This window comes from Mesoplodon densirostris, chromosome 6 (genome assembly GCF_025265405.1).
Source record: "Mesoplodon densirostris isolate mMesDen1 chromosome 6, mMesDen1 primary haplotype, whole genome shotgun sequence".
NCBI lineage: Eukaryota > Metazoa > Chordata > Mammalia > Artiodactyla > Ziphiidae > Mesoplodon > Mesoplodon densirostris.
In genome coordinates this window covers 84,733,525-84,760,759 of record NC_082666.1, presented here as the reverse complement: position 1 = coordinate 84,760,759, position 27,235 = coordinate 84,733,525, and the positions used below count along the sequence as shown (strand labels likewise).

Sequence of the window (27,235 nt, the reverse complement as noted above, 5' to 3'; positions counted from 1 at the left end):
CCCCACATGTCCCACTCTACAAATTCTCTGTGCGACCTTACTCACTTTGATGGCTTCGATAACTAGCTAAATATTATTAAACACTCCCAAATCTAGAAATCCAAACACTTTCCAATATCCAGACACTATATCCAGGTGCTTTCCAGATCTGGTTCTAGATATCTTCATATAAAAGTCATGTAACCATTTTCAAGTTACTTTGCCCATTAGAGAACTTGTTAACATCTCCACTCTACTTTTTTTTCTGCATTGCTCTGTCATATCTCGTTGAACTGCATTATTACCAAATGCTGAATTTTACAAACCTGCAAGCTGGAGTCTATTTTAACTACTCTCTTTTAACCCTGACACCCCTTTAATAATTAGTTACCTTTAATTCTACTTCTCAAGTTTGTCACACCTGGTTAGTCCTCTACTACCTCACTTCCTTACCCTAGACTGAGTCACATCTAATTCTTATGTGAATTACTCCAGCAGTTAGCAAACCATTCTTTCAACTTCCAGTTTTGTCTCCTTTTGACCTATTTTCTGCAACCCTTCCAAAATCTAAATGTGATCCTGTTTTTATGCATCAGCTCATAAAATTCATTAAATAGTACCTGTCTCAACAATCTAATGAGGGAGGTACTATTTATTCATCCCTTGTAAAGACTGCTCACTATGATACTTCACGTTCCTAGCACAGTGCCTGGGATATATTACATGCTTAATAAATACTCAAATATTCAATTGATAGAAATTTCTCCTTCCATCTAAGATGAAATACCATGAACTAGATTTACTCTCCTGTCTGAAACAATTCCTCCCTCCCCTCACAAAGACACACATGCAAAATATATTAAAAAATGGTTTTCAAGACACAGGACATTAGGCAATGGACACTGATTACTGAGACAAGAAAAAACAAGATGAGCCCTAATGCTCCAACTTCAATTGTTTTGAGACAATTTAAAGGTCATGGAAAAGCAGGGGGATGGATAAGCCAAGAAATAACCAGTAAAGTCCATGAGTTATAAAGACAGACCTGAGAGTCCAGGGAAACCAAGGCAGCTGGAGTTCATATGGTAAAATTCCAGAGAGGACAGAGCTACAGAGAACTCCAAAATTTTAGTACTAAATGCCTATACTAGAAAAGAAATGTTCAAATCAATCATCTGAGCCACCACCTAAAGAAACTTAGAAAAAGAGCAAAATTAAACCCAAAGTAAGCAGAAGGAATAATGAATATCAAAGTAGATATCAATGAAAGAGAAAACAGAAAAAGAAGAGAAAAAACCAAAAGCTGGTGCTTTGAGAGCAATAAAACTGAACTGTCAAGAACGGATAACCAGGGAATGGCCAAGATAGAGGAATAGGAAGACTCTAAGATCACCTCCTCTCAGGGGCACACCAAAATTACAACTATTTACAGAGTAACTATCAATGAGGATGACCTAAGACCAGCAGAAAAGAAGCTATTTAAAAACTAAAGATATAAAGAAGGAACCACAAGACAGGTAGGAGGAGTGTAAACACGGTATAGTAAAGAAACATACCCCCAGGCCACAGATGGGAAGATAATTATAATTGCAGAAGTTCTCCCCAAGGAACGAGGGGTACAACCCTCCTCATCAGGCTGCCCAGCCTAGAGTTCCCAGAATGACTGGCTTTGAAGACCAGTGGGGCATACTTTTGGGAGAGTCAAAGGGCAGTAGGAAACAGACTCTACTCTTAGAGGGTGCACACAAAATCTCACATGTTCTGAGACCAAGGGAAGAAGCAGTAACTTAAAAGGAGCCTGGGTCAGACCCACTTGCTGATATTAGAGAGCCTCCCAGAGAAGCAGGAAGCTTCTGGTACTCATGCCGGGGACACAGATGCTGGCAGAAGCCACTTCTGGATGCTCATTCAACCACGAGGACAATGCTGCAGGCAAGCAACATTTTGGAATCCTCCCTCTAGCTCATTAACACTGGGACCTGCCCCAGCCCACCAGGCAGTAGGCACCAGTCCTGGGACATCCCACACCAAGTAGCTAGCTGAGCATTGACACAGCTCCACCCACCAGCAGACCAACTCCCATAGGACCCCCTGAGCTCCTGGCCGCCCCAGGACCCAGCCCTGCCACCTGTGGGCTGACACCAGCTCTGGGACCACCAAGCTCCACAGCAAGAGACGACAGGACCCAGCTCTGACCATCAGCAGGCCAGCACGCCCCCCCTCCCAGGACATGACCTTACTCCCACAGTGGGCAGACACCAGCCCTGGGACCACTGGGCCCCAGCCCTGCCCACCAGTGGCCCAACAGCAGCTCTGGGACACCTTGAGACTCTCAACCACCCCAATATCTGGCCCTGCCCACCTCAGGGAGGACACTAACTCTGGGACACCCTGAATACCACAGCCAGCTTTGTCAGGAACGGGCCCCGCCCAGGAATCCCATTCCTGAGTATTTATCCAAAGAAAATGAAAACACTAATTTGAAAAGATACACATACCCGTAAGTTCATTGCAGCATTATTTACAGTAGCCAAGATATGGAAACAATCTGCGTGTTCATCAGTGGCTGAATGGATAAATAAGATGTGGTGCGTGTGTATATGTATCTATGTGTGTATATACATACACACACACACACACACACACACACACACACACACACACACTGAAATATTACTCAGCCACAAAAAAAGAATGAAATCCTGCCACTTGTGACAGTATGGATGGGCCTAGAGGATATTAGGTTAAGTGAAATAAATCAGACAGAGAAAGATAAATACTGATGATTTCACTTATATATGGAATTTAAATAACAAAACAAATAAGAAACATTGACAAAAGAGAAACCAGTCATAGATACAGAGAACAAACAGGTGCTCGCCCTAGGGGAGAGGGGTGGGGGGAGGAGAGAAATAAGTGTGAGAGATTAAGAGGTACAAACTTTCAGTTACAAAATAAATGAGTCATGGCTATGAAATGTACAGTGTGGAGAATACAGTCAGTAACTATGTAATATCTTTGTATGGTACAGACTTACCATGGTGATCATTTTGAAACGTACAGAAATACTGAATCACTATGTTATGTTACAGGAACTAACATAGTTCTGTAGGTCAATTATGCTTCAAAACAAACAAACTAACTCATAGAAAAAGCAGTAAGATTTGTGGTTACCAGAGGCAAGGGGTAGGAGGAGGGCGAACTGGATGAAGGTAGTCAAAAGGTATAAACTACCAGTTATAAGATACATAAGTACTAGGGATATAATGTACAACATGATAAATATAATTAATACTCTTGTATGTTACATATGGAGATTGTTAACTGAGTAAATCCTAAGAGTTCTCTTCATAAAAAAATTTTTTTTCTATTCTTTTAATTCTGTATCTATAGAAGATGATGTATGTTCATTAAATTTATGTGGTAATCATTTCATGATGTAGGTAAGTCAAATCATGTTTACAGCTTAAACTTATACAGTGCTGTATGTCAATTATATCTCAATAAACTTGAAGGGAAAAAAATAATGGATACCCAGTTATCTCATAGGAAAAAAAAAAAAAGATCAAAAAAACCGATTAACCTCTAGCCAGACTGATTAAGGTATAAATTATAAAGAACAAGAATGGGGGAGGTAACATCAATATAGATACTAATGAGTAAGAAGAGAGTATTTTGAACTTAATGTCATAAAACTCTACAATGTAGGTGAAATAGACACATTTCTTGAAAAAAATTAACAATCACTCAAAAATAATTAATTTGAATAGTCCCAAGTTTACTAAAGAAATGGAAATTGTAGTTAAAAATCTCCCAAGCAAGTACCAGCCCCAGTGTCTTCACTGGTGAATTCCACCAAATATTTAAGGAAGAATTAACACAGTTGTACTCAAACTATTGTAAGTGTATACATATCAAACTTATCAAACTGTATACTTTAAAAGTATGCAATTTATTATATGCTAATTATATCTCAGTAAAGTTGTTTTAAAAATATTCAGTTGATGGAAAGAATGGCAGGAGGGAGACAGACCTGCCAGAAGCCAAAGAGAAGCAGCAAAAATAAAAAGGAAAAGAATAAATAGAATGAGATCAAAGAAAAAAATTACAGAAAGAAAGAAAACAGCAAGTTTAAGTAGTGATGAATCCAAGTTGTAAGAGGAAAAGGGCATTAAATCTAGAATAGATGATTAGAAATAGCACAGTAAAAGTTCTGGAACTATCTGGATATTCACTTTTTCCCCTAAATCCTAATCCTATGCAGAGTGAATATGTAAGATTGTACTCTACTGTGTGTGTGTGTGTGTGTCTTTAATTAGCATATCAGATCCACAGCACAAAGGTGACAGAGTACTTTGGGTACTGCTGTATTTGCTGAGTGAATAAATATATTAGAACTTCTCCCATTTCTTCCATAACCGTATAATTTATAAAGAACTGCAAATAAGTACAAATATTCTTCCTCAGATAACAAATTTTACAGCATTCCTAATTACCTAATGAGGAATTTTCCAATACTTCCTAGGTTTTTAAAAACTAGAAGACTATAATTGATCTTACCAAAAAATACTTGGGGAAGAGGAAATCACAAAATTAAGTGCAGTTATAATAAAATTAAGTTCCACTCTAAACAGAAAACTCAAGATACCAAAGCCTTTAATGTAAAAAGTTAGAGAAAGATTGCATTCTACATAAATATATTTGTGAAAAGCTTACCTGTATAGTCGCATTTCACTCAGCTTTATCGTTATCAAATCAATAATGGGTGGGGGGTTGATCTGACTCTCTGTTATCACATGGAAAGTATTTTTCATTGTAATTAGTCCAAAATCAGCAACGAAAACATTTTCAGAAACTGGAGACTGTGGGATAACCACAACTGGGGCTTTGATGTCAACATCCAATGCCATTCTAGAACTCCTTTGTGCCAGTTCTTTTACACCAGTAGCAGCCATTTCTGCTGCCTGAACAGTTGCCTCAGCCAAGGCTTGTTTACCTGCTTGAAAATTATCTATAAAAGCCTATAAAGAAAACAGAATTATATTCTTAAGGCTACCATTAATGAATAAAACTATTAAATGTATATTGGTATTTCTGATTTTACCTCCATAAGAAAAATTTTCTCTTGGAACAACTAAGCATTATTTATGCAAAGTTTGACTTGTCTTTATTAAACCGTAATTTTCTGCAATAAAGGTTGAGAAACACAAAGATACAGATACAGAAACACAGTAAAACAGTAAAAATCTAGTCCCTGGACCAAAGGAACATGTGGATGCTCCAATGTTTCACTGGCATCTATTTCCCTTTTTATCTCACTTTCCTTAATGGCTAAACAATCACACTGTATTTCCCTACACAACCACAATGGACAGAGAGCTTATTTACGTTTGTAAGATAAAACAGTAATAAAAATATGTCTGTCAAGAACTCTAAAGTTTTCTGATTCCTGAAATGTGGGAAAAATACTAAATGATATAAAATATACCTACAATTATACTTAATTTTCATGTTTAATTAATTTCATGTTTTAATTGTTTCCAATAATTTTTGAGTATAAACGCATCACAAAAGGGCTCAGTGATATAATGCTTCTGAGTTATAAAAAGAAATTAGAAAAACTTAAACAAGAATACTTTTTCATTTTTACTTTTTATATACAAAAGTTTTTATGTCTATAGGAAAAACTGCATGATAACCTCAGTTAAAAAGATCACCAAAACAGCAACATTATTTATTTAGAATCAACGGATTATTTAGTTTATATAACACAATTTAGTTAAAAGAATGAATAGTGAAGTCACAGAGACAGGTATGACACAGGAAAAAACATCAGCTGACAGCAAGGGAAAAACACAGGGGGAAAAAGAAACTATGAAAGGCAGAAACAGAACTTAAATACCTCAGGGAAGTGTCATACAGGGATTAAATCTAAATCCCTCAAAGCCCCAAATATTCACAGAACTAGAATGCAATAGAAAACAATTTTCTTAATGACCAAACCAAACTTCAATGATATATTTAGCACTTTTAGTTAGAGCTGGAAGTCAGGTAAAACACTCAAACCAATAATGTATAAAGAATTCAATTAATATAGATAACATATATATGATATATAATATACATATATTTAATATGTTTATAAAATACATATTTCAATTAGCTAGAACATTCCCATGTGAAAATGATGTTACATAAACAGTATACTATACATTTCAGTCATGATATATGGTACCCAGAATATCTTGAAAAATCAGGACAAAAAAAAAATCAAGTAAGGAATGCTTCATCTATGCTTGATGCACAGCAAACACTTTCCAACTAGTAGGAAAGAATAAATAAAAAACTGATTAACATACTTACCAATATAGAATACAGAAATTTTGTGACAAGAACTACTTCAATGCAACCAACAGTTAAATTAACTTGACTGTCAAACACATTCATATCTGTGTACGCAGAACCAGCAGTTGCACCCACATAAGAAACCATTTTGAAGCTGAAAACTTCTTTTCCAGTAATATAAACAGCCTTAATGAGAGAAAATTTAATTGTCAAAATCCACTTTTGAAATGATATGTCTTCAGTACAAAAATAAAGCAAATGCAAGATATATACACATATCTGGAAAATCCTGTAAGTAGTCAAGCCAAGTACAAATAAGACAAAAATTCTAACTTCTTTATTAGAATCTGCACTGCAAGTTTTTTTAAATCAGTAGTGGCAACTCCCTTTATGGGCCATGAAATCAATTTACTAGGTCAGGCACAAGATTTTTTTTTAATGGAAAAAACAGAAAAAAAATCACAATACACATTTTCATTTAGTGTGTATACATGTGTACTGAGAACTGCCATATAAATATTTTTCAGTCACTGTCAAAACTTAATAAATATTTTCTTCATTTGAGATATGTGAATAATTATCCAGGTCCTTCCAAGGAGTTTCCTCCTATCACTATACTTCTGTTCCTTACTAGTTTGTCAAGAGTCATCTCAATTGCCAAACAAGAATTACCTACAGCAGTATAATGTCTCAAGCTCTGCATACCAGTTAAAAATGGTGGAGATATTAGCAGATGTGAAATGTCAAAAATATTCTGAAAGATCAACAGAGCACTCACTAGCTTAGTTTATAGCTTTCTTGACCCTCTAAATGCTAGAAGTAAGGCAGAGGGCTGAAGAATCATCAAGAAGTAAATGAATTCCAACCATGGAACAAAAAAACCTCAGGAATCAAGGAGAGTTGTCTGAAGGTTGAGGTGTAAGATAAGACTAAACAGAAGTCTATAGGAATTCTGCTTCTGCCTAGGATGTAGAATGCTGGAGAGACAGTCACTCCAAACCTTAAGAACAAGAAAAACAAAAACAGATAAACTACAAAATCATAACTTTTCTTAAAACCATTAGAAATCTGAGGTCACAAGCCAACTAAGCAGCCTAAAATCTAAAGAAAAATGGTACCTTCAAGAGAGAACCTTAAGCACCAGCTCACCTGTGGTAAGGGGCAGGAGAAAAGAGCTGTCAGATACCATACAAGTTAGGTAAGAAGAAATCAGATAAAATGGTAAAGGTTGACTATGAACTTATCATGTGATACACAGAATCCCTGGGAGTCACAGACACAAGAGGAGCTCACACTTAGTTGCAAGCACTTCATTGTGTGCTTTCTGCTGGGAGCTTCTGAGTGACTGGGGCCAGAGTGGAATACCAGAGGAAGCTTTCCTTGGTACAACCCTCAAAGAGAGGAGAAGCCTCCACTCTAGAAAAGGCCCAAAGTTCCATCAGGATTATTCTCTTAGAACAGAAGCCTTAAGAAACTAGCAGAAAGGCAGTAACCGTGTTGCCCTCAGAGCACAGGTGAAAATACTGTACCCCAGAGGCAAAGATAAAACTCCCTCTACACTCGGGGGAAGAAACCGTCCTGGGACCCATTATAGAGCACCTTCTACTGGAGCAGGAAGGCGTAGTCTCCCATACACGAGCTACCAAAGATCTGAGTCAAATGCCATGGGAGGGATGGACAGGATCACCAAGAATGCCCCATTTCTGAGACCTGGAGAAACAGATCTGGCTAGACTGAACCTGAACTAGGAAAAATGACAAGCCTACCTAAAACATCTTCCCAATCTACCACCACCCCCAAATACCATCAAGATGGCAAGCTCTAAGAAAAAGCAGCAGTAGACTCTAAACATCAAGGAAAGTGCCAAGAGTATGGAAAGAGAACTTTCTGAGGTACAAGAGTAGAGGAAAAGTCAACAGCATAGTATGAAGCAGCACTCCAACAACAAATCCCCCACCCCTAAGCACAAGACATAGCTGAAGGAATGTGAAGCAGTGGTATATTGAAGGGAATCATATTAAACAAGAAAACTCAAACCCAGTTCAGCTCTCCATTAACTGGATTCAATCCCCCATGCTAATAGGCTAGCAGAAAAAGGAGGCACACTCACTTTCAGACATAAATACTATTCACTTCTGTCTCTATTATCCTATATATGATGTCTGAGAGTCAATCATTAGTTACGAAACAACCCAAAAAGCAAGAATAAAATAAATGACAAAGCAATCAACAGAACCAGACTTGCGTATAACATAGATGTTGGAATTTTCAGCCAGTGAATTTTGAATTATTATGATTACTAAGGTAAGTGCTTCTAGTGGAAAACATGGAAAATATGAATGAACAGACTGAAGAATATGAACAGAGAAATGGAAAACAGAAAAAAGACTCAAAGGGAAATATTAAAGATTAAAAAAACATGGTAATAGATGAAGAATACTTTCAATGGGTTTATTAGCATATTCAATGGAGCCAAGGACAAAATCAGTGAACTTAAAAATAGGTCAAAAGAGGGCTTCCCTGGTGGCGCAGTGGTTGAGAGTCCGCCTGCCGATGCAGGGGACACGGGTTCGTGCCCGGGTCTGGGAAGATCCCACGTGCCGTGGAGCGGCTGGGCCCGTGAGCCATGGCTGCTGAGCCTGCCCGTCCGGAGCCTGTGCTCCACAACGGGAGAGGCCATAGCAGTGAGAGGCCCGCATACCGCAAAAAAAAAAAAAAAAAAAAATAGGTCAAAAGAAATTACACAAATGAAAAATAATGAGAAAAGAATGGGAAGAGTTGAACAGAGGATCCAAAGGTTATGGGACAATATCTAACAAGAATCTAATAAGAATTTTTAGAACCCAAGAGGAAGACGAATAGGGAGGAGGCAGAGGAGGAAGAGGAGGTGAGGAAGTGAGAGAGTGGAAGCAGAACTATCTGAAAAGGTATTAAAAATATTGAGACAGATCCAGAAAGCTCAGAAAACTCTGAACAGGACAAATATGAAAATGTACTTTCATATACCTAGACATACCACACACAATTTCTCAAGGCAATCAGATAAAGATGAGAAATTATGTACACCTAGCAAAAATATCACTCAGAAAATGAAGGTGAAATAAAAGCCTTTTTTTCCCCCAGTTCTGATGCCTCCTCCCTGCCAAAAGATGAAATAATTCGTAACCTGCAGACTTGCATTAAAAGAAATGATTAAGTTCTTCAAGTAGAAATAAAAATAACAGAATTTTGAAGGTACATGAAGAAATGAGTTCCGGAAATAGTTAGAATGAAGGCAAATACATCTCTTATAAAAAATTAATTGCTCTAAAGAAAACTGACTAAACCCCAGTTGGTAGGTATACACTGTGGACTTTCAGCATACACAAAAGTAAAATATATTACAATAATACTGTGAAAGGCAAGAAGTAGGAATTGACAGTATAGCACCGTTAAGATATGCGATACTACATAAAGCAGTAAAATATTAATGGAAGGTAGACTGTAATATCCCCAATACTATTAATCAATAAAAAACAGAATATCTTCCATAAGTCACATGAGTGACCTGTGACTATCCCCCTTGAGCCCAACAGAAGAGAAGAACTTTTTTTTTTTTTTTTTTTTTTTTGCGGTATGCGGGCCTCTCACTGTTGTGGCCTCCCCCGTTGCGGAGCACAGGCTCCGGACGCGCAGGCTCCGGACGCGCAGGCTCAGCGGCCATGGCTCACGGGCCCAGCCGCTCCGCGGCATATGGGATCCTCCCAGACCGGGGCACGAACCCGTATCCCCTGCATCGGCAGGCGGACTCTCAACCACTTGCGCCACCAGGGAGGCCCGAGAAGAACTTTTCATAAGACAGTGTTTAGTGCACAGAGGTTGTGGCCTAGGAGACAACAGGTGTAGATAAGGGGTAAATAAAACACCATACTGAAAAATGGGTATTTTAAGTAAAAATCTGTAAACTGAAATGTAAGGTCCCCACATTCTTCAACCAACTGGCTCCCTGAATCTAGACTGTCAGGCCTATACTTACAGTACTTTTCTAAAAGGAAAATGACTGGCCTGAGGGAAAAAAAAAAAAACTTTAGATACTCAAGTTTTGAGGCCATCAAATCACTACATTACTGACTGACCATCTACCGTGAAGTCCACCTGTCCCAACTCCTGCACACACAAAGCTTCCAATGAGCTCTGAATATCTAGGCAAAATTACCAAGTCCTTCTAGGAGAAAGAAAGTGAAATTGTCATCAGAATCATAAGCAGCAATGTGATTGAACACTAGGCCAGAAGACACAGAATAACATGTTTAAGATCATCTAGAAAAAAAATGCAAGCTAAAGAATCAAAATCCAGCCAAAGTACTCTGTAAATATAAATGTAATGCAATATATAGACACTCATGGAGTACTATTCTTATGACTATGAGCCCTGCCTACAGAATCTACCAGGGAATAAACTTATAAGTAGCCAAAATTTTGAAGATGTCAGCAATAAAGACTGGTGAAAACTCCCATTTAATAAAGAAGAAATGTTTGAATCAGAATATTATCATTTTGCAATCCTTAATGAAATAATGGTTTTTAACATTACAAAAACAAGGACAGCTAGACACTGTGCATCCTTTGAAAATACACAACACCAACTATGAAGTATTCTTGCCCTCCCCAGTCCCTGTAAAAAAAAAAATAAATAAATAACCCTGAATCTCACTGAATGAGATTTAACTATCAATTTACAGGAAATACAGGGAATAGAGGAACATGTTAAATATCATGAGAACACAATCAGCAAAAGCTGATGGAAAATTCTACAAAATAAATAGGATAGCAACAAATGGCAAGGGAGAGAAAGAGACAGAAACTTATAGATTAAAACAGACTTAAGAGGCATATTAATCAAAACACACTGTATGGACCTCCTTTGGATCCTGATCTAAACAAACTAAAGGAAAAAAATTATGAGACAGTCAAGGAAATGAGAACTCACTGGATGGTTGATAACATTAAGAAATAACTGTGCCACCAGTCAGAATGGCCATCATCAAAGAATCTACAAACAATAAATGCTGGAGAGGGTGTGGAGAAAAGGGAACCCTCTTGCACTGCTGGTGGGAATGTAAATTGATACAGCCACTATGGAGGACAGTATGGAGATTCCTTAAAAAACTAAAACTAGAACTACCATACCACCCAGCAATCCCACTACTGGACATATACACTGAGAAAATCATAATTCAAAAAGAGTCATGTACCACAATGTTCACTGCAGCACTATTTACAATAGCCAGGACATGGAAGCAACCTAAGTGTCCATCAACAGATGAATGGATAAAGAAGATGTGGCACATATATACAATGGAATATTACTCAACCATAAAAAGAAATGAAATTGAGTTCTTTGTAGTGAGGTGGATGGACCTAGAGTCTGTCATACAGAGTAAAGTAAGTCAGAAAGAGAAAAACAAATACCATATGCTAACACATATATATGGAATCTAAAAAAGAAAATGGTTCTGAAGAATGTAGGGGCAGGACAGGAATAAAGACTCAGATGTAGAGAACAGACTTGAGGACACGGGGAGGGGGAAGGATAAGCTGGGATGAAGTGAGAGAGTGGCATGGACATATATACACTACCAAATGTCAAATAGATGGCTAGTGGGAAGCAGCTGCATAGCACAGGGAGATCAGCTCGGTGCTCTGTGACCACCTAGAGGGGTGGGATAGGGAGGGTGGGAGGGAGATGCCAGAGGGAGGGGATATGGGGATATATGTATATGTATAGCTGATTCACTTTGTTATACAGCAGAAACTAACACACCATTGTAAAGCAATTATACTCCAATAAAGATGTTAAAAAAAAAAGAAAGAAAGAAATAATTGTGCCCAGCCCCAGGCCAGAAGGCCCACATGGGGGAACCGTAGGCTGGGGCCCCTCTGGACGATGGCAGCGGCTGGACAGGAAGTGAGGAAGGAAGTGAGGAGGGCACTGGCGGCAGTGAGGGGGCGGGGGGAGACAGGGGCCCAGACACAGAGGGTGTATGGAGTCCAGACATCGAACAGGGCTTCCAGGAGGCCCTGGCCGTCTACCTACCCTGTGGCTGGTGGAAAATCATCCTGTCTGATGAAGGCAAGATATATGGTTGGAGTGAACTGATTGACCGCTACATCAAGCTGAGAACGAGGAAGACTCAAACTTGCAAACAGATCTCTAGTCATATCTAGGTTTTGGCCTGAAGGAAATTGAGGGAAATCCAGTCCAAGCTCAAGGACCAGGTTTTCAAGGACAAAGCTTTCTAGACAATGGCCACCATGCCCTTGGCCCAGCTCATCTCAGCACCTTCCCTGCAGGCCAAACTTGGTCCCACTGGTCCTCAGGCCCCAGAGCTTTTCCAGTTTTGGTTGGGGGGTTCTGGGCCCCCCTGCAATGTTCCAGATGTGAAACCATTCTCGCAGACACCGTTCTCCTTGTCACTGACTCTCCTTGTCACTGACTCCTCCATCTACTGACCTCCCAGGGTACGAGCTCCCCCAAGCCCTCTCACCTCCTGCTTTGCCCCACCTGCCCCATCAGCCCCAGCCTGGCAGGCTCGGACTCTGGGCACTGCTCGGTTGCAGCTGGTGGAGTTCTTGGCCTTTGCGGAACCTCTGGATGCAGCTGACTCTTACCAGAGGCACCTGGTTGTACACATCAGCCAGCACTGCCCCAGCGCCAGAGCACCCCGCTTCGGGAATGTGGACGTCCGGCAGATCTACGACAAGTTCCCTGAGAAAAAGGGTGGTCTGCGGGAGCTGTATGACTGTGGGCCCCCCACGCCTTCTTCCTGGTCGAGCTCTGGGAGGACCTGAACTGGGGGCTGAGTGGTGAGGAGGTGGGGGCCGGCAGCAGCAGTGGTGGCTTCTATCTAGTGAGCAGCCAGTACGAGAGCCTGGAGCACAAAATCCTCACCTGTTCCTCCTGTTCCACCTGTTCCAAAGAAGGTTTGCTTCTTTGGCAAGCAGTTGGTGGAGAACGTGGAGACGGAGCATGCCCAGCTGGAGGATGGGAGGTTCATGTACTGCCTGCTGCGCTCACCAAATTCACCTGGTGAATTTCCTGCACAAGCTTTGGCAGCTACCCGAGCGCTATATGATGAACAATGTCCTGGAGAACTTCACCATCCTCCAGTGGTGACAGAGACACCCAGGAACTGCTGCTCTGCACCACCTACATCTTCGAGGTCTCCACCAGTGAGTGGGGGGTCCAGCACCACATTTACCACCTGGTCAGGGACTGAAGGGGGACCCCAGAAGTGGCCCAGCCCCGGAATACCCTCCTCCCAGGAAGGACCTCCAGCTTTCCTCACGTTTCTTCCTTGGGGAGGGGGCTGCTCCCTTTTAGGACCTTAAAAGGTGGGTGGTGAGTTGAATGGGCTGGGACTGACAAGAAAGGATAGATCCTGATATTGGGACCTCACAGGGGTGTCTGAAAGGACAGATCACTCCAGAGCATTTGACACTGGGGACAGGAGTGAGACAACCCCTGGGACAGCAGTGGTTTCTGTCTCTGACAGGCACCCTTCCCCTTCTCTGTTTTGGATGTTTTGGAGGGCCCCAGTTACACACTGGCTTGTCGCTCTCTGTTTTTCAGGGCCCTCTTCTTCCCAATCTGCCTCTCCTTACCAGCCCCATCCTGGGACCCTGATACCAAATTTTGAAGGTTAACCCTTTCTGTGTAGGAGTAAAGCCAGCTGGGCCCTGGAAATTTTTTTTTTTTAACCTAACGAGATATTTATAAGTGGGTGTTAGGGTCATGACATTTTCTCAGCTGGGCAAGCAGTGGGGTGAGGCTTTTAAATCTCATGTCCCCTTCTAAATAAGCTGGGGCGCTAGGCTGTGTTGCCTCCTTCTCCTCCCCTCCCCCCAAAGTGTGTTTTGACAGAGGATAAAGCTATTTTACCAAAAAAGAAAGAAAGAAAGAAAGAATTGCTTGCTTTTTAAAGGCAAAATACCAGTGGGATTGTTTTTTTTGGTAGACCGTGAAAGGTTCTAAAATTTATATTTATATATGTAAATGCAAAAGTCCAGGAACAGCCAAGACATTATTGAAGAAAATGAACAAGATGGAAGATGAATTATAAAGCTTAAGAATTAAGCTCAATAATTCAGTTTGGAATTGAAAGGCAGTATAAAATAGTTGTTAAGAGCATAAACTACAGAGCATGAATGCCTGATTTTTACATCCAGGATGTTAGATGAAGCTCTACTAGATATGTGACCTCAAGAAGTTAAACCTTTATGTGCTTCAGTTTCTTTATCCATAATATTGGAAAATGAAATTCTGATCTAAATGGCATTTGTGAAGATTAAATACCTTAATATTTATAAAGCATTTAGAACACTATCCAGCACCAAATAAGGACTATATGTATGTTTGGTACTGATTCAAGGATAAGTAAACCAATGGAACACAAAAGAGAGCCCAGAAATAAATCTATCCATATATCTACACTTAATATTTAATAGATATAGTACTGTATACAAGTAAGAAAAGGATAGCTATTTAAATAAATGATACTAGGAAAAAAACAACCCAGTGTGAAAAAAAATGAAATTGGACCCCAGCCTCAATCATATAGAAAAATCAATTCCAAGTAGGATGAAAGACCTAACAGTGAAAGGCAAAGTTATATAACTTTTAGGTCACATAGGGAAATAACTTTATGAATTCAGGGGATGGAATGATTTAGAAGACAAAATTCTCAAACCAAAAAAGAAAAGAATGATAAATTCAACTTCATTAAAATTAGTAACTTTTGTTCATCAAAAGACATCATAATCAAACTGGGAGTAACTATTTGAAACACAAACTAAGCAAGGAATAATGTATAAAATATTAAATGTTAAATGATTTCCTACAAATCAATAAAGAAAAAAATAAACATTCCTTCCTCTAAAATTGATAAATTAAACCAGGTGTCAGCAAACTACAAACAGCAGGATTAGGTAAAAATGGTTTATATACTTTTAAGTAGTTAAAAAAAATATCTAAATAATATTTTGTGACATATGCAAATTATATGAAATTTACATTTTATTATCCATAAAATAAAATTTTACTGGAACACAGCCAAATCACTCATTTACACAATTGACTGCTTTCACACTACAAGAGCAGGGTTGAATAGTTGCAACAAAAACTTCATGGCCCACAAAGCCTAAAACACTTACAATCTGGCTATTCACAGAAAAAGTTTACTGGCACCTGAGTTAAACTAATAGGCATCTCATAGAAGAGCAAGTATAAATAGTCTATAAGTATATGAAAAGATGTGCAATTTCATTAGTGGTAAGAAAAATACAAACTGAAAACACCATATTATACACTCCAGATCTTCGAAAAATGTAATATCTGACAATTCCAAGCACTGGCATTGAAATGAAATACCAGATCTCTCTTCCACTGCTCCTGGGAGTACATATGCCACTAGAAATATAGATTCTCTGAAAAATGCTTGCATGAGATATATCCAAGAACATATCAGGAGACATGTATTGATACAAGACTAGTTACAGAAGCAATACTCATAAAAACAAAAAAGTAGAAACCAAATATCCATCAACAGAACAATGAATAAATAACCAGTGGTAATAAAAATGAATGAACTATACCTACAAACATCAACATGGATACACCTCAAAAATATAATGAATGATAAGATGCAAGGCTAAAGAAATACATATAAAATATGATATCCTTTAAAAAGGGGAGTGCAAGATGAAACAACGTATTACGTAAGGATTCATACATAGTTGGTAACATTTATTAAAAATACAAAAAGCCGGACATAGTTAACTCTCCAAGGAGACATTACAATAAAGTCAAATTAGGGCATACTGGTGACTTCTGGGGTATGTTCTATTATTTGGCTTGAGGGTTGGGTATAAAGGTATTTGTTTTACTGTTGTTCTTTACATTATATTACTTGCTTTTGTGTATATGCTATATTTCAAAATAAAACATATATTTCCAAATACCACAAAACTGGGCAATATATTGTTTAAGGATGCAAACATATAAGGTTAAAAACCACAATGAAGGGTTTCCCTGGTGGTGCAGTGGTTGAGAGTCCGCCTGCCAATGCAGGGGACACGGGTTCATTCCCCGGTCGGGAAGATCCCACATGCCATGGAGTGGCTGGGCCCATGAGCCATGGCCGCTGAGCCTGCGCGTCTGGAGCCTGTGCTCCGCAATGGGAGAGGCCACAGCAGTGAGAGGCCCGTGTACCGCAAAAAAAAAAAAAAAAAAAAAAAACTACAATGAAGAGTAAGGAGGAAAAAAAGCAAGGATATACAATTTATATAATAGCTTGTTATCATCTCAATTTGTAATAAAAATATGTAAGAACAATAGAAACAAAACCATATGTGCAAGAATTCCAGAAAAGACCCACATTACCAAATCTCACTCAAGAAGAACAAGAAAATCTGATTAGACTTACATCAAGTAAAGAAATGGAACAGTAATTAAAAATTCTTCCCCACAGAAAACCTCAAAGCCACACAGCTTCACTGCTGAGTTCCATCAAACACTTAAGGAAGACATAATATATACCAATTCTACATAAATCTTTCAGAAAACAGATGAGAAAACACTTCCAAATTCATTTTATGAAGACAATATTAGCCTGATACTAAAGACAGAAAAGTATAAAACAGTGAGAAATACTAGTGTATCTACCACCAAGAATTAACAAGTTTAACAAATGGATAAAATTTTAAACACCCATAATTTACAGTGATATTTTATTTCATGAGAATGTCGGGTCAGCTAGAATCTTTTTCAGGTTATGGCACACATAAATAATAGTATCTGTACAATGATACTAGTATAAATGAATGCTGCTCCAGGACAGAGTCAAATAATCTGAGAACTCTAGTCCTTTATCCAGCTGCCCAGAAAGCTGAAGGGCTCAATATATTATACTTAAAACCTACTCAGGGCACAATAGTGTGTCATGGAACAGTGATTACAAAGCTCTGATCCAGGGCAAAAAGATTATGTCTCTTTGGTTCCTTGACAAGTAGAGAGTTATGAAGGTAGTTTGCTTAAAAATCATATACATTGGAATCAAACTCAAGAAATATGGAAAGGAAAACGGGGTGGGACAAGAAGACACAAGTGAGAACCTTCATTTTGTAGCTTTTCTTAAGTTGGATTTTTAACCTTAAAGATGCATTAAAAATAAAATTACAGTGAAAAAAAGTAAATGTCTTAGGTTATAATATCAGTTCCATTACTAACTACTTGTATGACTTTTAGTAGATTCATTTATTTATTACCTTTACTTTCTAAATAGGACAAATAAAATGGACAATCTACTTCCTAAATGCTCTAATACTATAATTTTTCAAATAAAAGTAATGGAAGCAAATCAAACCATGGCTTCTGAAAAATTTCTTGTTCTTTATTCCTATGAGCCATGTACCTTTGATGTTTTGGGGACTCTTGTTATCTCATACTAACAAACCACAATAAGAAAATATAAGGCATAAGAATTTTTATTTAACATAAAAATCAGGTCATCATTGTATATCATCTGTATTATTTGCTAATAAGCCTATACATCTATTTCCTTTCTTCCTGTCACATTCCAAACTTTGACTTCCTGACTCAACAAGTACCTCATCCTTTTCTAATCCTACTATTTGATATTCTCTTCACTCCTTTAAATATACCACCTTACCCAGATGCTCCATTGTTTAAAGATTACCTGTCCAACTCCACAATACTATCTAGTCCAAGAACCTTACTCTCTTGCACCCAGTAACAACAAAAGGACCTATCCTTCAACCACTAGCCACCTAGTTCAAAGGACTCTCTTAACATTATAATGCTATGTTAGTAAGTATCCATGAAAATAAACTTAAAAAAAAAATCTCATTTATTCAATCTGACTTCATATCCTCTGCTCTGAAATCTGAAATGTATTACAAGGTTCATAACACTTCAAAATAGCAAAAAGATAAAAAGTAAATAAGGCATTTGTTACTCCCCTACCCTCCCCCCAACAAAAGCACTCCACAACTAAGTTCCAGCAGTATCACTTGTACTAATTTCATTTATGAGATACTTAATCGTCATTTTACAAATAAACAGATTCTGAGATTAGGCCACCCAACTACTGAAGAGCAGGGCTAAAATAAGAACCTAATTATGCCTAACTTCAAAGCCCATGGACCTACTAAGACACACTGCTAAAATCCGATGACTGTTTCATTTATACCTATGAACAATCTTAAAGGACAATTATATTTAATAATGTTAATGAATAGAAACAAATTCATACCTTTTTGTATACAGCTGCTATATCAGAATCCAGAACAATTATATTCCTTAGCTTTGCATTTATTTCAGTCACTGATGGCCTCATAATCATCTCAGAATCAAGCCCTAAGGGAAAAAAATTATTAAATTCTTTTTCCTTCATTTAATAGTTCTGAATTTACTTTTCCTCAAATCTTATTACCTTCAATCTTAATTTCTGAAATGTTATGTTTCTGATCTTGAATAAAGATCTGTAAACATGATAATTCTGCTAAAATCTGTAAGGTAATAATATCTTCATTCTTGGATAGTTTTAAAGCTGCAAAAAGAAAGTCATATTGTAAAACATAAGACAAAACTTTTAGTGGTTACCTTACTACACTTATAAAGTAACTGAAATATCACAACAATGATAATGCTAGAGGAAAACGTGATTTGCAAATTGAAAGCAAGCAATATATTACCTACTAAATTAGGAATGCTAAAGAAAATCAAATCCAATGAAAACAAAGCCAAACAAGTGCAAAGAGACAAAACAAAAATAGTTCCTAGATGAGAATAACATTTGAAACTAAGAGGTTGTAGTTGTAAAATCATAAATCTTTTGAGATTTAATGATTACAGGGTGATACATGTTATTATCAAACTTGCAACTTTTGACTGCTTAAAAAAGCACTCTGATTAAAAAATATACTCTCATATTATTCAAATTTTGTTAGTTCTATTTTTCTAATTTAAATAATATTAAATGCATGAAATTTAATTACACTAAATACTTTTACTATATAATCTTCAACTAAAATAAATGATAAGATAAATAAAAGCCACTTTTCTTCAGCAATAATTACTTTATTATTATTTTCTAAAATTAACCTGGTATATAATGAATCTTTCTAAATATTAATCTAGCAATAGAATTCTAAAGCCAATATTATAATAATAATGCAAAAGCCAAAACTTATTGATCTACTTAGTAAAAATTTGATGTTGAATTTTAAAGAAACATACGTATTTTTTTAATAAACTCTCCTTTGTCTTCAGTCTCTGCAATATGCACTGGGGCTGATTTTTCCTCCGAATATGGAAGGATATTATTAAAATAATTTATTGTATTCAGAAGTGCTTCAGTATGTAAATGAATATCCAAAGAGGAAAAATTCACCTAAAGAACAAAGCTGATTTTAGTAATACAACAAATATTCATCTGTATTCTTTGTGGTATAAAGGATACAATTTATAATATTCAATTTTTATCCTCAAGGATCTTACAGTTCTAGTTATAAAATAATTTTCATAAAATATTTGCTTAGAAATACAGTATCTAATTAAAAAATAAATTATTATTCACCTATACCTTAATCAGTTGCACAACATTGTTATAGGTGTCCTTCAACATGGTTATGGGTAAATTCTTTTCAGCCTATACAAAGTGAAAAGATCAAATCTGTTAGATTTTCATAGGAAGACATATGTATATATATAATTACATAATGGTCCTAACACACATTTATATAATTTTTCCAGCTATTTATATATATATATATATATATATATATATATATATATAATTACTTAAACAAACGATTGCTTCACCAGAACAAATTTGCTAAGTATTCAATAAACGTTACGTACTATCTTGCTTATTATCAAGAGTGGATATTTAGGTATTATCACATGTAGAGGACAATCATTTAGTCAGCAACAACTCTGTAAGATACTTCCCAAATCTTCCTATATGTTAAAACAAAATTTTGATGGAACAGTCGCCAGGTAACAAATACTCTGTGGTATCTTTAGATTTGGAACATTTCTACAATATAAAAGCTGTTTAATTCATAAACAACAAAACACTAAAATATCTATATAAGTAATAATAAAAAATGGTCTGAAAAGTGATGTAATTCTCATTTAGCATTAAGTACTGTAATTATTAAAATAACATGGCACTTACATAAAAACAGGTCAATGAAAACAAGGGCTAAATCATATGTAGACCACAGTACACATAAAAACTTAATAAATGACGAAATGGTTATCATAAAGCAATAGGAAAGGAATAGAGTCACTGACAGCAGGAAAATTAGGTAACTTCAGACAATGGTGGGAAATCAAGTGAAAGCCTCATCTTGTATCCTATACCACAATAAATTCCATCAAGACTGAAAAGTTTGTTGACATCCTGATGGGGGCGAAATAGCCAAACTGCAGGTCATTTCTACTTAGAATGTGGGCTGCTTATTATCTTGCTATGTGAAGTGTTTATAAATCACAAGTATCTAACAGAGGATGACAAAACAAAAAAATCTTAAACTTTTAGGAGTTATAGCGATCACATCAGAATGCAGATTAAACTGAATATTGCTAAACTTATAAAACTTGATTTTAACATTTCAGCAGTATGCTTACCATAACAAGAATATAAATCAAACTACTTACCTTCACATATTCCAGTGTTAACAGATCTTCCATTGTGTTATCCAGTGTTGTAATCAAATAAACTGGTTTCTTGTTTTCATCTAAAAATAATTTCTAAAATTATTCTTTCATAGAAAAACTAATGGAAAATAAATGCAGGCAATATTAATAATTACAGAATTGGAAAAGAAGGATTTCCTGTATCATATCAATTCTGGGCCTTGATTTCTGTATTACTCAACTCAGGTCCTTCATCCTTTATTTTAAACTCTAAAAATGTAATTTCATCTCACAATTCCCTTCTCTTATACCACAATGCTGAAGATTCTTACCCTTCTAAACCTAGACAGGAACTGAAGTAAGAAAAAGTAGCAATCAGTTAAAGAAAAAACAGAATGTTTATTAGGAACAATGAAAGGACATGAAGAGATTCTAGTCCTGAGTCATAGAAATAGCCAGAAAGAAAACTGTCAGAATCTCTAAAATCCTAGTTGTAGAGAAAAAGCATCAGGTATCTGATGAGAAACTAAATTGTTGTCTGTATTAGTTTAGATTAAAATAAACTCTATTACCATATTATCAGTCTTTACTAGTTGTATTGTTGCTGCTGCTCAAAATCTAAGAAGATAAGTGAGGAAACTGCTGTAGAATATTATTTTGTGTAAAGTCTTTATAATTATCACCAGCAAATTACTTACGACTGTTCAAAATCAATAACTAGATACTGGAAGAAAGGACTACAAACCAATGATACTACTCTTCAGGAAAAAAATGCAACATATTTCCACAGAATACTCCAGGTTTGAAAGCTTATTAGCAATTAAGCTAGCCTTCTACTGTAGATGTTAATCACATTTCAATCCTTAAGAAGGTCTCCACTTTTTTCACACATTTATTCATTCACTGATTGAATATTTACTGATCATTTACTTTGTGTAAGAAACTATGCTATTCACTTCTTCCTACTCTAAGAAAACAGAAGTAAATATATTACAAAATAGGTGCACTGATAATTATATATCTTGTATTATGTGTGTAAGGGTTTTCTTATCCTTTGCTTTTAGGAAAACAAAAAATTATAAAAAACATAAATATTAACAACTGCTATAATACTTCTGGATTACTGGTGAACACTATCAAATTGGTTTACTTTTCTTTCCAACTGCCAGAGCAAACTTTGATGTAAAAAGCATAATAAAGCAGAACTTTGTATCTTCCGTGTATGATAGTTTTTTCAGGAAGAGATAATCATAACACAATTCACCACATGCAAGTTCTCAGAGGCTACAGAACAAGTGTAGAGTATGGAACTAAAATGTATAAATCACATCCAATGATTAAGTTTTCAGGCCACAATACTTAATCTGCTTCCCAAAATACAAAGATCACTTTTAATTCAGGGCTCACAAAAAAAGGGGAAGTTTGCATTATACCAGTTAACTGACATCTTTTGTCTGGGAATGAGTTCCCAGAGAAGATGGCCTTCTCAAATCCTTGAGATGTACATAAGCATATTCTTTACCTTTCTTATTCCCACAGATAGTTCATTTTTACTTTAGTTCTCTAACTCCCTTATTTTCTGTATCTCAATTCACTGGGGAAAAAAATTCCTAAATGAGTTCAAAAGATTTCACAAGACAGCTTCCATTTAAAACTTAAATAACTTATAAACATTAAAAAAAAAAAAAAAAAAAAACAGACAACCATCAAAAGAACATGGAGGAATTCCCTGGTGGTCCAGTAGTTAGGATTCGGCACTTCACTGCCAGGGTCCAGGTTCTATCCCTGGTCAGGGAACTAAGATCCTGTGAGCTGCGCAATGCAGTCAAAAAATAATTTTTTAAAAATTAAAAAAAAAAAGAACATTTATTCTAGGACAGCTGAGTAAGGTACTTTTATACACATGCAAATAGAACACATTCATGTGTTCTCAAAAACAAAAGTAAAGCCCTACTAACTTTTAGTTAGAAAAAAATTATTTTAGCCAACTGTATCGATGATCACTTTGAACATCAATGGTCTAAAATGCACCAATTAAAAGACAACAATTGCCAAAATGGATCAAAAAAACAAGACCCAAGTATACACTGTCAACAAGAAACCCACTTTAAATATAAAAGTACATATAGATTGAAAGTAAATAGATGTTGAAAAATATGTTATGTTAACACTAATAAGAAGAAAGCAGAGATAGCTATATAAATTTTCAGAAAGAGGAGACTTCAAAGCATGCAAAAGTTATCAGGGATAAAGAAAGGCATTGTATAATGATAAAGGGGTCAATTCTCCATTAGAACACAACAATCCTTAAGGTGTACTTATCTAACAATAGAAAGTAAAAGTGATAATACTGCAAAGAGAAATAAATGAACCCACTACCATATCAGAACACTTCACACCCCTCTATCAGAAATGGACAGATCTAGCAGACGAAAAATCAGTAAGGACACAGTTGAACTCAGTAATACCATCAAATAACTGGATGTAATGGATGTCTACAGACTACTTCCTCCAGCAAGAGCAGAATATTCATTCTTCTTAAGCTCACATGTAATATTCACCAAGATCAACCACATTCTCAGCCACAGAACACACCTTAGCAAATGTTAAAAAAAGAAATCATACGTCTGCCTTCAGACCACAACAGAATTAAAATAGAAATCAATAACAGAACAATAGTTGGAAAATTCCAAAATATTTGGAGAATAAACAACACACTTCCAAGGAACACATAAGTCAAAAAGAAATCTTGAAGAAAGAATTAAAAAACACTTGGAACTGAATAAAAATGACAACACACCTAATCAAAATCTGTGGGCTATAGTGAAAGCTGCACTTAGAGGGAAACATAGCATTGAATGCATATATTAGAAAAGAAGATTTAAAATCAATAATCTATGCTTCCACATCTTAGGAAACTAGAAAAAGAAGAAGAGAACAAATCCAAAGTAAGCAAAAGTAAAGAAATAATAAAAATTAGATCAGAAATCAATGAAACCAAAAGCAAGAAATCATTAGAGAAAATCAAAGAAACCAAAAGTGGTTCTCTGAAAAAAATCAACAAAGTTATACATCTCACCAGGCTAACTTAGGAAAAACAAAGAGAACACAAATTATTAGTATCAGAAATGAAACAGAGGACATCACTATAGGTATCATGCACATTAAAAGAATAAAGAAATACTATGAACAACTCTGCCCACCAATTTGATAACCTAATAAAATGGAACAATTCCTTGAAAGACATACTCTGTCAAACTCACACAGGAATAAATAAACAAACTGAATATCTATTAAAGAAATTAAGTCAATAATTAATACCCTTCCAAAATAGAAAGCACCAGGCTCAGATGGGTTCACTAGTGAATGTTAACATTTAAGGAAGATACTATACCAATTCTGTACAATCTCTTTCAGACTATAGAAACAGAAAATACTTCCTAACTCATTCTATGAAGCCTGAATTACCCTAATACCAAAACTACACACACAAACACACAGACCAAAACAACAACAACAACAACAACAAAAAAAACGCGGGGAAGGAGGAAGAAGGGAAGAAGAGAACTACAGGACAGGAATTTTCATAGGAATTTTCATTAACACAGATGCAAAAATCTTCAACAAAATAACAGCAAATTAAATCCAACAGTGGAAAAAATTATGCACCATGACCAAGTAGGATTTATCCCAAGGTAACAGGCTGGTTCAACATTCGAAAATCAACTGACATAATCCATCACATCCATAGGCTAAAGAAGAAAAACCACATGATCATATAAATTGATGCAGAAAAGGCATCTGACAATATCCAACAACCACTCATGATAAAAGCTCTCAGTAAACTAGGAATAAAAGAGAACTTCCTCAACTTGATAAAGAGTATCTTCAAACAACCTACAACTAACATCATAATGGTGAGAAACTCAAAGCTTTCACACTAAGGAACAAGGTAAGGATGTCCTTCCCCTCTTACCACCCATTTTCACATTGTAATGTAGGTCTTACCAAATACAATAAAAGAAGAAAAGAAATAAAAGGTATACAGACTAGGATGCAGACTGGGATGGAAGACATAAAACTGTTCACAGACTACATGATCATATATGCACAAAATCTAAAAGAATCAACAATAAAAAAACTCAAACTAGTATGTCATTACAGTAAGGTTGCAGGATACAAGTCAATGGCTTTCCTATATACCGAAAAAGGACAAAGTGGAATTTGAAATTAAAAACACAATTTTTATTTACATTAGCACCCCAATAATGTAATTCTTAGGGGAAAAATCTAATAAAATATGCACAAGACCTCTATGAGGAAAACTACAAAACTCTAATGAGTGAAATCAAGAATCCAAATATATGGAGAGATGATCCATGTTCATGGATAGGAAGACTCAACAGTTCCAAGATGTCAGTTATTCCCAACCCGATCTATAGATTCAATGCAATACCAATCAAAATTCCAGGAACCAATTCATGTATATTGACAAATTGATTCTAAATTTCATAAGGAGAGGCAAAAGACCCAGAATACCTAAGACAATACAGACAGTCCCCAACTTAAGATGGTTTGTATCATGATGGTAAAAAAACTGATATCCGCATCTGGTGGCAGGGTCTGGGGAAGGGGTGGCAGGTGCCATGTCGGGCCGCAAAGGTGGCGAGAAGAAGCCCCTGAAGCAGCCCAAGAAGCAAGCCAAGGAGATGGATGAGGAAGATAAGGCATTCAAGCAGAAACAGAAGGAAGAGCAAAAGAAACTTGAGGAGCTAAAAGCGAAGGCCACGGGGAAAGGCCCCCTGGCCACAGGTGGAATTAAGAAATCTGGCAAAGAGTAAGTTGTTCCTTGTGCCTGAGGCAATGATGATCCTTAGTTCCATTCCTGTTTAAACATCTGGACTAAACATCTGGATTCCCTGCCATAACATCTGTTGCCACCTATAGCTAGAATGAAGTGTTGTCTTGGAACCTATTGTACATTTAAGAATAAACATTTGTAAACAAAACAAAACAAAACAAAAAAACTGATAAAATTACAACTACTGTACCCTTACAACCATACTGTTTTTCACTTTCAGTACAGTATTCAATAAATTATATGAGATATTCATCACTTCATGATAAAATAGGCTTTGTGTTAGATGATATTGCTCAACTGTAAGCTAACATAAGTGTTCTGAGGATGTTTAAAGTATGCTAGGCTAAGCTATGATGTTCAGTAAATCAGGGGAATTAAATGCATTTCAACTTAGAATATTTTCAACTTACAATGGTTTATTGTGACACAATACCATCGAAAGTTGAGGACGATCTATATTAAAGGAGAAGAACAAAGTTGAAGGACTGACACTACCTGATTTTAGAACTTGCTATAAAGTTACAGTAATCAAGGCACTGTGGTACTGGCAAAAGAACAGACAAAACAGATCAATAGAACACAACACAGAGTCCAGAAATAGACTTCCCTAAATATACTCAATTGATCTTGGACTAAAGAGCAAAAGCAATACAATGGAGAAAGACAGTCTTTTTGCAAATGTTGATGGACTAAATGGATATCCACACACACAAAGTCACCCTTCACAAAAATCAACTCAAAATGGATGATGCATCTACATATATAATATAAAACTATAAAATTTCAAGAATATGGGAGAATATCTAGACATCCTTGGATTGGCAATGACTTTTTTTTGTGTGTGTGGTACGCAGGCCTCTCACTGTTGTGGCCTCTCCCGTTGCGGAGTATAGGCTCCGGATGCGCAGGCTCAGCGGCCATGGCTCATGGGCCCAGCCGCTCCGCGGCATGTGGAATCTTCCCGGACCGGGACATGAACCCGTGTCCCCTGCATCGACAGGCAGACTCTAAACCACTGTGCACCAGGGAAGCCCAGCAATGACTTTTTAGGATCCAACACCAAAGGCATGATCAACGAAAGAAAGAATCAATAAACTGGACTTCATTAGAAATAAAAATTCTTCTCTGCAAAAGACTATGAGAATGAAAAGACAAGCCACAGACCGGAAGAAAATATCTGCAAAAGACACATATGATAAAGGACTGTTATCCAAAATATACAAAGAATTCTTTAAATTCAACAAGAAAACAAACAATACAATTTAAAAAATAGGCCAAAGAATTTAACAGAGACCTCACCAGAAAAGATATACAGATGGCAAATAAACATATGAAAAGATGTTCTA

At 36.5% G+C, this 27,235-nt stretch overlaps 2 protein-coding genes and 1 pseudogene across 4 annotated transcripts in view; 2 read left to right on the top strand and 1 right to left on the bottom strand.

Annotated features, from left to right (window-relative positions):
- Positions 1–27,235, bottom strand: part of VPS13A (vacuolar protein sorting 13 homolog A) — a 257,157-nt gene that overhangs the window by 118,290 nt on the left and 111,632 nt on the right. For 2 of the 3 annotated variants that reach the window (XM_060102349.1, XM_060102347.1), the window contains exons 27-33: positions 21,050–21,129; positions 19,968–20,033; positions 19,622–19,775; positions 18,816–18,932; positions 18,636–18,739; positions 6,343–6,510; positions 4,696–5,000 (exon numbers count right to left, since the gene is read on the bottom strand). In XM_060102349.1, coding sequence (XP_059958332.1) covers positions 4,696–5,000; positions 6,343–6,510; positions 18,636–18,739; positions 18,816–18,932; positions 19,622–19,775; positions 19,968–20,033; positions 21,050–21,129 — 994 coding nt within the window. The remainder of the gene's footprint in view (positions 1–4,695; positions 5,001–6,342; positions 6,511–18,635; positions 18,740–18,815; positions 18,933–19,621; positions 19,776–19,967; positions 20,034–21,049; positions 21,130–27,235) is intronic. The other variant, XM_060102348.1, reaches the window with a different exon arrangement.
- On the top strand, positions 12,217–13,583 carry LOC132492054 (transcriptional enhancer factor TEF-4-like; annotated as a pseudogene).
- LOC132492803 (translation machinery-associated protein 7-like) lies at positions 25,675–25,893 on the top strand. Its single transcript, XM_060102668.1, has one exon. It carries the CDS (start codon positions 25,675–25,677, stop codon positions 25,867–25,869), a length of 195 nt encoding a protein of 64 aa, XP_059958651.1. The 3' UTR covers positions 25,870–25,893.

What these genes read in the sequence shown, in the direction of transcription:
- LOC132492803 (XM_060102668.1), top strand. Translation starts at nt 25,675, where the DNA reads ATGTCGGGCCGCAAAGGTGGCGAGAAGAAGCCCCTGAAGCAGCCCAAG.